At 38.8% G+C, this 11,962-nt stretch overlaps 1 protein-coding gene across 1 annotated transcript in view; it reads right to left on the bottom strand.

Moving 5' to 3' along the window:
• Positions 1–2,368: 2,368 nt before the first annotated feature.
• The window catches only part of APOO (apolipoprotein O), a 58,073-nt gene continuing 48,479 nt past the window's right edge, over positions 2,369–11,962 (bottom strand). Inside the window, exons 8-9 of the mRNA XM_081567947.1 lie at positions 6,465–6,530; positions 2,369–2,645 (exon numbers count right to left, since the gene is read on the bottom strand). Coding sequence (XP_081424073.1) covers positions 6,495–6,530 — 36 coding nt within the window. The 3' untranslated portion in view covers positions 2,369–2,645; positions 6,465–6,494. The remainder of the gene's footprint in view (positions 2,646–6,464; positions 6,531–11,962) is intronic.

Genomic DNA, 11,962 nt, shown 5'->3' with positions numbered 1-11,962 from the left:
TTTTTGACACAGCAATCTTTCTTAGGACATATTATCACAGAACAGAGCGTGCCACATTTGTCTCTTCAGAGAAGCTTAGATCATGCTGTATGGTAAAGAAGCTTCCTCCAAAGCATTAAAGTTACCCAAACAGAACTACCCTGATTAAGTTACAGATAAATTGCATTGAGAGTCAGTCTTGTTTTGGTTTGGGTTTTTTTGGCCATGCTGTGCAGCATGTGGGATCTTAGTACCCTAGTACCCTGATTAGAGTTTGAACCTGTGCCCGCTGCAGTAGAGGCATGGAGTCTTAATCACTGGTCTGCCAGGGAAGTCCCCAAGAGTCAGTCTTATTATAAGAAAAAAAAGCTTATAAGAAACAGAATAAAAAGTGTAACTGTAAATAGAGAACTCAGGATAAAAAAAAAAACAAACAGTACAAATGCACTGAGGTAAGGAAATAAGCCAAAAAGGAAAGATACAAAATGGTACTCTGACAAGTATAAAGTGAAGTTAAAGTGTTAGTTGCTCAGTCATGTCCAACTCTTTGTGACCCCATGGACTGTAGCCTACCAGGCATCTCTGTCCATGGGATTCTCCAGGCAAGAATACTGGAGTGGGTTGCCATGCCTTCCTCCAGGGGATCTTTCTGACCCAGGGATTGAACCCACGCCTCTTACATCTCCTGTACTGGCAGGTAGGTTCTTTACCACTAGCACCACCTGGGAAGCCCACTATTAGAGTATAAACAGCTAGGCAAATGCAACATATTCTAATACTCAAATTTTATATACTCTACAGTTCAAAGTTCATGAAAGGCAGGCAAAAATTATTAAATACAAACAAAGGCAGCATTAAATCCAAACAATCATGAAAGGAAAAGATGACAGTATAAAAAGCAACTGAGTTACCGTGGGTGGGAGGTGATTCCCTTGTTATCCTAAATATGGACCAGAAACTACTGGGTACTGGCTCTGTGAGACCTACTTCCATCTTCCCCTCCTTGGAGGAGTTAAGAAGTTTCAAAGTAATGCTTCAGTGGAATCAAAGTGTTCAAATCAGAAGTAAATACCTTCCAGTTAGGAGGCACTGAAACACCTTTTGATTGAAGATCTCCCAAGCACACTGTGGTGGGGGCCATCCCTTCATCTTCTCTAGATCAAGAACAAAGAAACCTGTGGATTCTCTACTTTCTGGAGGTGATGTAGGAAGCCAAGCCAATGAGAAAAGCCTGAAACAGTAATAGTATGTTTATAACGAGATAATTTAGGCATAGCTTTAATATATTTGGTTGATTGATATGGTAACACAAATGTATTTCAGTATAAAAGGAAATAAAAGATTTCTGGGTCACTTGGGGGATTATTCTAGAGACAAATATGCTTTGGCTCATTAATCCAGTAACAATGCTGGCACCATTCCTGGCATCTTGGTTCTATTGATTGTATTTAATATTAACATGTGCATGTTCCATTTGTGTATTGCTATCTTACCAGCTGCTATCAGTTCTCGAAGATCAACAATTTAGGAATTATATTGATGCTGCAAGAATACAAAGGTGACTTGTAATTTTTAAGTCTGATTGAAAGTCTCAATTCTCCTTCATATAGTTTCCCCCGCCACCCCTCCTGGCTGGCTGACAAGTCAAAAGAGACTCCTGCCATTCCCACAAGCTCTGGGAAGATGGAGTTCAATGAGCTGTGTATTAAGAGGTCACAAAGGCAAACACAAGGCCTATATACAGAGAACCAACACACAACCACATACCATTCCTCCACCGGCAGAGGACAGAGATTACTGCATTACATGTCTCCCATGGCAGTCAAGAACCGGAAGATCTATACAAGCTGGGAGGCAATGGCACAAAACAAGGGGTCGTGGTCATTGTTTTCTTTTGTATGTCTTCTCATTAGGGTCAGGCAAACTACTACTTACAAGTTTTGTTCCTTGGGCTGGTGATGGAAGCATGATCTCTCAGCTCTAGACCCACTCTTCTTTTCTTATTTAAAAAAAGTTTGTTTACCTATTTTTGACTGAATTGGGTCTTAGCTGTGGCGTGCAGGCTTTTCATGGTGCTTGGGCTTCTCTCTAGTTGGGTTGAGCAGGCTCCAGAGCACATGGACTCTATAGTTGTGGCTCACAGGCTTAGTTGCTCCACAGCATGTGGAATCTTAGTTCCCTGAACAGGGATCGAACCTATGTCCCCTAGAGCCACTCTTCTTAATACAACCTTTGGAGACTGCCAGCTGATGCTAAGAAGAGTGGGTGGTTTTCCTTAACACACACACGCACACATATAACATGTACACACATACATGTACACTCAGACACATACCACATATACACACAGGGAAGGGACATCAGGTACACTTAAACTGTCACTCAAATAATATCAGGAAAAAAAGGATAATTTTTTTAACTTAGATCTTTAATTATGTACATAAGTAGCAACGTGAGAACGAGTTCTAAGGCTTATACATTATCTCTAGGTGGAAGAATTTCAGATTAGTCCACTTGGAGTATGGCATCACCCAAGATAACAAAGAGGCCTAGGATAGTTTTTCCAGAAGAAGAATGCCGATTTGCTACATTCAATACTGACTTCTCTGCCATTTTTCTGTAGAAATACTGGCTTATCATATGGAGTTTCCAATGTTTACCTATAACTAAAAGAAAAAGAAAAACATAAATACAGTGTCCTCCCAGATAAAAACAGCTCTAAGAGTTTGCGTTTTTAAAATTTCTTAGGTTTAAATAGAGAAAGTCACATCAAATACATATATTATCATTATATGACATCACAATGAGCTGGTGAAAACTGTAATTATTCCCATTTTATAAATAAGTACACTAAAAACCAGAAAGGATTTTGGTTTATCTTTTATTTCCAATACTATATGCAGATTCTTGACTGGCTGTGTATCTGAGATAAATTAACCAAATGGATGGGTGAATAAATTAAAAATAAATGCTTAAATGGTACAGCACACACTACATTCCTCCCCTTCTGAAAACCAAACAACTATATTTCCATCCATCTGCTGGGGGAGGGCACGATGATATCATATATCATATATCGGATGTCACGATGATATCCGACACATACCTTTCCTCACATCACCCATCATTCTTTTCTGGAATGAAACACATCAAATCCAAAGATACATCAAATCCAAAGATATAGCAAAGACAAGCCAACTCTTCTTTAGAGTGCCTTTCTCCTAATATGTAATGAATCTACTTAGCAATTAGAGATTTATTAAAATTTTAGAGGCCAGTGACTACTTCCTTGATCTTTTTTAAAATAAAACTAAACATTTTTAAACATGTAAACTACTAGCTTACCTTTTCTATCTCAGCTTATTAATCTGTTTTGAACTTCTCTAAGAATTCAATAGATTTACTGCATTGTTAAAAAAAAACAAAACTTCAAACTGCCAACAATCTATATTTAACAACGTTTTAATAGATCATGGCAGTCCATAGTAGGAAATTATTAAGCAGCTAAAGGAGGAATAAGTACCAACAGGGAAAGATGTACACAGTATATTAAGTGACAAAAGCAAGTTAATGTATAAAACAGATAACTAATGAGAACCTACTGTATAGCACAGAGAACTCTACTCAATGCTCTGTAGTGACCTCCAGGCAAGAATACTGGAGTGGGTTGCCATTCCCTTCTCCAGGAGATCTTCCTGACCCAGGGATCAAACCTGGGTCTCCTGCACTGCAGGCAGATTCTTAACCATCTGAGCTACCAGAGAAGTCCTGTTACTGATAGCTGATCCACTATGTTGTACAGCAGAAACTAAGGCAACATTGTAGAGCAACTATACTCCAATAAAAATTAATTTTATTTTTTTATTTTTTTAATTTTTTTTAAAATTAGTTTATTTATCTATTTTTTAACTTTACAATATTGTATTTGTTTTGCCATACATTGACATGAATCCACCATGGGTGTACATGTTTTCCCCTTCCAGAACCCCCCTCCCACCTCCCTCCCTATCCCATCCCTCCGAGTCATCCTGGTGCACCAGCCCCAAGCACCCTGTATCATATATCGAACCAATAAAAATTAATTTTAAAAAAGCAAGTTAATTCATTCAGCATAGCTAAACATAGCAGTGTCTACAAAGTATTCTTACCAAAAAATTGAACCTAAATCTGATTAAGCTTTCAAATCCAACAGTCAGTTTATGGGAAATGCAGAGAGGAGAGGAACCAAGAGACAAAACAGAATGACACTGTTCTGTCAGAAAACAGAATGGATACACTCAGCCACAGCCAGAACATGGGAAATTTCTAAAAGACAAATAAGCCCGGTTTTTCAACAAATAAATGGTAAGAGAAAAATGAGGGAGAAGGAACCATTACAGCTTAAGAGGGACTTAAAATATCTGAAAACATAGTTTATATCTTCGTAAAAAAAAATGAAAGAGACTTGAGAGACTCATCTGTCAAATGCAATGGGCAGATCCTGTTATGATCCTGACTCAACCAACCAAAACAACTGTAAAAAGTTATTAATGAGACGATCAGGGAAATCTGCATACTCTGAATATTAAATGGTATTAAGGAATTAGTGTTAATTTCTCTAGGTGTGATAATAAAATTGCAATATGTGCCTGCATGGAGCTTTCGGTGTACTTGCAAAACAGTACGAGGAATATGATCTCATTCTATCAAAAACCCAAAAGCATACTTGGGTGGGTGTGTGTGTGTGTTACACATAGAGAAAAAAGTTTGGAATGATATACCAAACTATTAACAGAAATTACCTCTGGGAAAGGAATGGAAGACAAAACAAGCTTTCAAAACATTTATCTAAAAACAATTCTTTACAGCAAATATGCATCATTTTTATAATTAAAAACTACATTTCCAACAACTTAAAAAAACAAAATCAAGGTTGTATATACAATAAGCTGAACTCTGGCACGGAACATTTTTGAAAAAGTGAAATGAATATATACACAGTTTCCCTATATTCTGTGACTCATTGTCCCTACAGAGAAATATAATCATATCCAGTGTCAAATCTCTGATGAACATGTGTGACTTCCTGGCTGCTTACCCACTAGTCACCCAGATGCACATCTGGCCCCACTCCCCAGAGATGCCAATTCTGGGGTGGGGCTTAAGCCTCTGCTTTTCAACAATCTCCCAGGTAATCTGTATCACAAAACGTGAGAAATGCTGACTTAGGGTTTCTATGTGAAGGGCTGGGATGTGAAAGAGGATCTGAATTTATTTTCTGTGACCACTAAAGCAAGATCAGACTACCGTGTAGGAGTTATAAGGAGACATATTTTTGCTTAGTATAAGAAACAGCTTCCTAAAAATTAGAACTGCCCAAAGATGGCTGCCCCGTGGGGTGCTTTTCCTATCAGTGGAGGTAAAAAATGGGAACACACAGGGCTACCAAGAATTTTGCTTGAGGTTGGGGGTTATACCAAATACTTCTTTTCGAATTCTAATATTATATGACTCTCTGGGTCTCCAAAAATATGGGGACAACGTGAGAAAGAAAAACCTCAAACCCAGAGCTTTCGTGAGTTTTAAATAGTAACCATGACTTACGATAAATGTAACACTGATTTTTTTAAAACAAATTTCTATTATAAAAGAAAATTCATATTCATTGCAAAAATTTAAAAATACATAAAGTTATATAGAAGCAAAAGTATAAAAATCATCTATAATCCTACTATCTGTAGATACATACTTAAATTTTTTATTGTGTTTTCTGGTAATTATCCTCTCTAAAATGTATTATACTAGCTTCTTTTTTTCATTTGATAATTGTGTGTGCTAAGTCGATTCAGTTGTGTCCAATTCTTTGCAACCCTATGGACTGTAGCCCCATAGGCTCCTCTGTCCATGGGATTTCCAGGCAAGAATATTGGAGTGGGTTGCCATTTCCTCCTCCAGGGGATCTTCTCAACCCAGGGTCTGAACCCACGTCTCCTGCATCTTCTGCACTGGCAGGTGTGTTCTTTACCACTGAGCCACCTGGGAAGCCCAGCCTCAAGTTACTCAATCTTTAAAGAAAGAAAATTACACCTGTGAATTCCCTATGTCACTTATTCTATATAATCTTGAGCGTCTCTACCAAAGTCATGCATTCAGCAAATGTTTATTGAATGATTATTAGGTGAATACAAGTGTGCTGACTATAGTGAAATGCTGTCTGAAAAAAATAAGCTTAAGAAATGATTGTCTGAAATAGGTTTGTAGACAAATCGCAACTGTCGAGTTCTAGCTTGTCTAAAAAACCCAGGTACTTCTCAGGAACAAACACAATTAAAGAAGTCATAGCACTTAAGCCTAGAAATTAAAGATGAAATGAAATATCATCCTGGCCCTTAAGTTTCCACCACACAAAGTTTAAATGGCTATAATTAATTTAATTAATTAAAGACAAGTCATTTCAATTGGTGCTAATAATGCTAAAAATAACCACAAAGATTTTTGTTCTTTACCTGATTAAAATGGGCAGAGCATGGAGTATTCTACTTATTTCCAGGTGAGTTCTTCACATTTCCTGACTTGTAAAACAGAAAGTAAGAATATTAATGCAGTTTGAAAAGAAATAGCAAAACTTCTAAAGAAATAGTGCACTGTTTCAAAGTGCACATCTTCACTATTTGAATATTATCTGATGCAAAGTGACCCATGTCTCCATAAACTAAAGGAATTACTAGGGCTCCCTGAGGGCCCTGTTGTAGAAACTGACTCGGGCCCAGAGGAGAGGAGGAAATAAAACTCCATTAATCCTCACTACACAGATGTGGCCAACAGCTGATTTGATAAAACATCCAGTCAACAGTGAAAAGTTTCTTCACTACTTCATGTCACTGTCCTTGTTAAAGAAGGTTATTGAATCACTTTGCTATATACCTGAAACTAACACAATATTGTAAATCAACTAAACTGCGATAAAATTTAGAGGAAAAAAAAGAATAGTCACTATGATTGGAACATCAAAAAAAAAAAAAAGATTTTACACATATGGTAATACTTCCTGTAGGTACTCTACTCTGTGTACCGTTCACTATAGGGGTCAAATCACAAAACATATTTATTCTGAAAGAGGTTATAATCAGACCACACCCATCCTGCCTGGCTGTCATCTGAGAACATATAATTAGGTCATGTCATCCATGAGAAGTGATGAAGGAAAGGTTCTAGAGGGAAAAATTCACGGAATACATGTTTAAGACCTTACTTTCTTTCCCATATGTTCTTAAGACTGTAATTCTGAAAACACATTAATAAGACCTGATATACATCAAGGAACTGAGCTCCCATGAATGGCAATCTGAAAAACACTAGGCTGCATTTGGGTGAAAATGGGGCTGTGATTCTGTGGGCGACTTGGTGCAGGTTCTCCTAGTGGCCTTCTCTCAGAGTTACCCATGAGTGAAGGAGGGGGAAAGTGAAAAAGCTGGAACAAACGCCTAATCCTATAATTTCAGAGCATGGTTTCTAGGCAACTTCAGGCTTACTGTATGGGCTAAGAACCTGTCTCTAAGCACAGTGATCATACATTCTGGTTTGCTCAAGTTATCCATACCGGTTTATACCCACTGTTTCAGTATAATTCATAAGTGTCCCCTTTCACTCTCAAGGGTATCCTGTTTTGGATGACAAATTATACAACCACTGTATCTATACACCACAACCACTTGATGATGGAGTTCTGGAATAAAGCAAGATGTATTGCTTGGTGGATCATCATACAATATCCAGGGGTCCACTTTCTGCTCTGAATCTACAGGACTCAGTGCCTGTGTGCCTTACTCTATTCCTCCACAGCCTTTTTCTCACACAGTCATGCACACACCAGAGGCCTTCTTGCTGTTGCTCTTCCAACTTGCCAAGCTCCTTCCTGGGATAAGACCTTTGCAAAACAGATCCCTTAACCTAGACTCAGTTCAGTTCAGTTGCTCAGTCGTGTCCAACTCTTTGAGACCCCATGAATCACAGCACGCCAGGCCTCCCTGTCCATCACCAACTCCCGGAGTCCACCCAAAGCCATGTCCATCGAGTCGGTGATGCCATGCAACCATCTCATCCTCCGTCCCCTTCTCCTCCTGCCCTCAATCCTTCCCAGCATCAGGGTCTTTTCCAATGAGTCAACTCTTCGCATGAGGTGGCCAAAGTATTGGAGTTTCAGCTTCAACATCAGTCCTTCCAATGAACACCCAGGACTGATCTCCTTTAGGATGGACTGGTTGGATCTCCTTGCAGTCCAAGGGACTCTCAAGAGTCTTCTCCAACACCATGCTTCAAAAGCATCAATTCTTTGGCACTCAGCTTTCTTCACCGTCCAACTCTCACATCCATACATGACTACTGGAAAAACCATAGCCTTGACTAGACGGACCTTTGTTGACAAAGTAATGTCTCTGCTTTTAAATATGCTATCTAGGTTGGTCATAGCTTTCCTTTCAAGGAGTAAGTGTCTGTTACTTTCATGGCTGCAATCACCATCTGCAGTGATGTTGGAGCCCAGAAAAATAAAGTCTGACACTGTTTCCCCATCTATTTCCCATGAAATGATGGGACCGGATGCCATGATCTTAGTTTTCTGAATGTTGATCTTTAAGCCAACTTTTTCACTCTCCTCTTTCACTTTCATCAAGAGGCTCTTTAGTTCTTCTTCACTTTCTGCCATAAGGGTGGTGTCATCTGCATATCTGAGGTTACTGATATTTCTCCCGGCAATCTTGATTCCAGCTTGTGCTTCATCGAGCCCAGCGTTTCTCATGATGTACTCTGCATATAAGTTAAATAAGCAGGGTGGCAATATACAGCCTTGACGTACTCCTTTTCCTATTTGGAACCAGTCTGTTGTTCCATGTCCAGTCCTAACTGTTGCTTCCTGACCTGCATACAGGTTTCTCAAGAGACCTAGACTGGTCACTCCCAATTTTTGCCTGGCTAAATGCTATTGGTCCTTTAGATCAAGGCTTTCCTCTGTCCTCTGCCCTTCTACTCAGATGAGAATCTTTATTCACATTCATAGTACACATGCACTTCCTGATTTGTGGAATTCTTTCATTCATGTTTGAATCCTTCACTAATATGTTTCACAAGGGCACAACATCCCTAGGACCTCTTAGCACAGGGCATTCAAACATTTGTTGAATAAACAAATGGAATGAGGTAGAACCTAGAAATCTGATGAGTGTTTAAAAAAAGTTTGGGCATGTAATTAATGAAGAGATAAAAACAAACTTATGAAGATAAGTGAGATAACCATGTCCAACAACTGGTGTGTCATAAAAATCATGTGGTTCTCTACCTAGTTAAATGTATTTCAGGTCTGAATTACCTTAACATAATGCTTGCCAAGTACTTTCAGTGATACATATTCTACTATGGGTATTTGCCAGCAACTCGATCTCAAAAATATAAACTGCTAAGTTCATAAGCTTTTTAATCTTTTGGACATTAAGAAAATGAGCACATAAAAACATTCTTCTGGTTGAAGAAAACAACTCTGTTGCTAGGAAATTTTTCTTGTTTGATTATGTATTACTTATAGTATAATAAAACATGACAGTCAAATATCTGGCTAATGAAATAGTGAGCCCATCCACCCTATTACAAATCAGATCTCTCTTGGCAGAAATCATCATGATTTCAGCAAAAACAATATTCTGACTTCAAAAGACAGTTTGTGACTTAGCACAAGCCAGAAATCAATTTTTTTTGCATCTCCAGACAGTTTTATTTAACATATTTTACAATGAAACCATTCTCCTTATAATCTAATTTTAATACATATTGGGTTTCACTGTTCTTTTTAAGTGATTAATGCATTTTAACCCAACACATCTAAAAAATATTATACTATTATTGCAACATGTAATCAATATAACATCAATCAATATTAAAATCCTGAGATAGTTTACAATCTTTTTAATTTAGACCATGTCTTCTAAATTTGATGTGAATTTGCCCTTACAGCACACATCAGTGCAGATCAGCTACACTTCATGTAGTCCATAGCTGGTGTCTGCCATATTAGACTACAAAGGGCTACAGGAATAAGGTGAACACCACTGAACTGTGATGGCTAGTTTTATGTGTCAACTTAGCTAAGCAATGGTAGAAATTTTATTTTCTTACCATGTCTGTGAACATGAATAATAATTTCTATTAGTAACTGAAACATTTGTTTTAATCAAAATATTTATTTCTAATTAATATGTATTGCCATGTGAAGGGGCATTTGTAGCTAAACCTTTAAGGTACAGTAACCCACTGAAATGTCTGAGCCCTTCACTAGCTGAATCATTTTGATCAATTACTTAACTTCTCCAAAATGCAGTTTCCTCAGTTATAACATGGGGATAATAATAGCTGGCTTAAAACTCAATGTTCAAAACACTAAGATCATAGCATCTGGTCACATCACTTCAAGGCAAATAAATGGGGAAAAAATGGAAACAGTGGCAGACTTTATTTTCTTTGGCTCCAAAATCACTGCAGAGAGTGACTGCAGCCATGAAATTAAAGGATGCTTGCTTCTTTTTTTTTTTTTTTACAGAAATATACACCCCAAAAGCTCAGTGGATTTCTGATATACTTATTAAAACAATTAAAATGTTCTTAGAAGAGTGTTTCTGGACTAAAGTGTGTCCTCCCAAAACTTGTATGTTACAGTCCTGACAACCATGGTGATATTTTCTGAAGGGATCTTGGAAGATAATTAAGTTTAAATGAGCTCATTAGGGTGGGGCCTCCTTGAGGGGAGAGGAGGATGCTTGCCTCTTGTAAGAAAAGCTATGACAAACCTAGAGAGCATATTAAAAGCAGAGACACGACTTTGCTAACAAAGGTCCATATAATCAAAGTTATGGTTTTTCCAGAAACCATGTATGGATATGAGAGTTGGACCATCAAGAACGCTGAGAGCCAAAGAATTGATGCTTTTGAACTGTGGTGCTGCAGAAGACTCTTGAGAGTCTCTTGGCCAGCAAGGTGATCAAACCAGTCAATCCTAAAGGAAATCAATCCTGAATACTCATTGCAAGAATGGATGCTGAAGCCAAAGCTCCAATACGTTGGCCACCTGATGCAGAGCTGACTCAGTGGAAAAAACCCTGATGCTGGGAAAGATTGAAGGCAAAAGGAGAAGGGGATGACAGAGGATGAGATGGTTGGATGGCATCACCAATTCAATGGACATGAGTTTGAGCAAACTCTGGAAGATGGTGAAGGACAGGGAAGCCTGGCATGCTGCAGTCCATGGGGTCGCAAAGAGTTGGACATGAGTGAGTGACTGAACAGCAAATAATAGAACCTGCTTCACAGACTCTTCCTGAGCAAAGAGTTTAACACCCAGGGCCAAGCTCCCAGCAAGTACTCCATAAATGTCACATATCCTATGTGGTAGGTCACTTAACTTTGTTAATGAGGAAATAAAAGGTAAGGAAAAATGACCTGTCAAAACCCCAATGAAATTCCAGTTCACTGGATGTGGTAGGCAGAATAATGGCCCCCCAGAGGTGTTTGCATCCTAATCCTGGAACCTGTGACTGTGCTACTGTACATGGCAAAGGAGAATTACAGTGGCACTGGAGTTAAGGTTGCAAACCAGCTGACCTTACGATAGGGAGATTATCTTGGATTATCTGGGTTGGCCCAACTGAATCACATGGGTTCCTATAGCGTAAGAGAAGACAGGGTCAAAGAAATAGCACGTGAACAGGGCTCATCTGCAGAGGCTGGCTTTGAAGATGGAGGAAGAGGGCTGGGAGACAAGGAATGCTGCAGTCTCTAGAGGCTTGGAACTGCTCTCAGCTGACAGCCAGCAAAGCAGACCTTGGTCCTATAACCGCCAAGAAACTGAATTCTGTCAACAACCTGAATGAGCAAGAGGCAGATTCTCCCCTGGAACCTCCAGAAAGGAACGCAGTCCTACTGACAACTTGATTTAGCACCGGACGTCTAACCTATGGAGTCT

This window comes from Giraffa tippelskirchi, chromosome X (assembly GCF_054371585.1).
Source record: "Giraffa tippelskirchi isolate mGirTip1 chromosome X, T2T-mGirTip1v1.2.pri, whole genome shotgun sequence".
Lineage (NCBI taxonomy): Eukaryota > Metazoa > Chordata > Mammalia > Artiodactyla > Giraffidae > Giraffa > Giraffa tippelskirchi.
The sequence above is the reverse complement of the archived record's forward strand: the minus strand, read 5'-3'. Positions and strand labels throughout refer to the sequence as shown.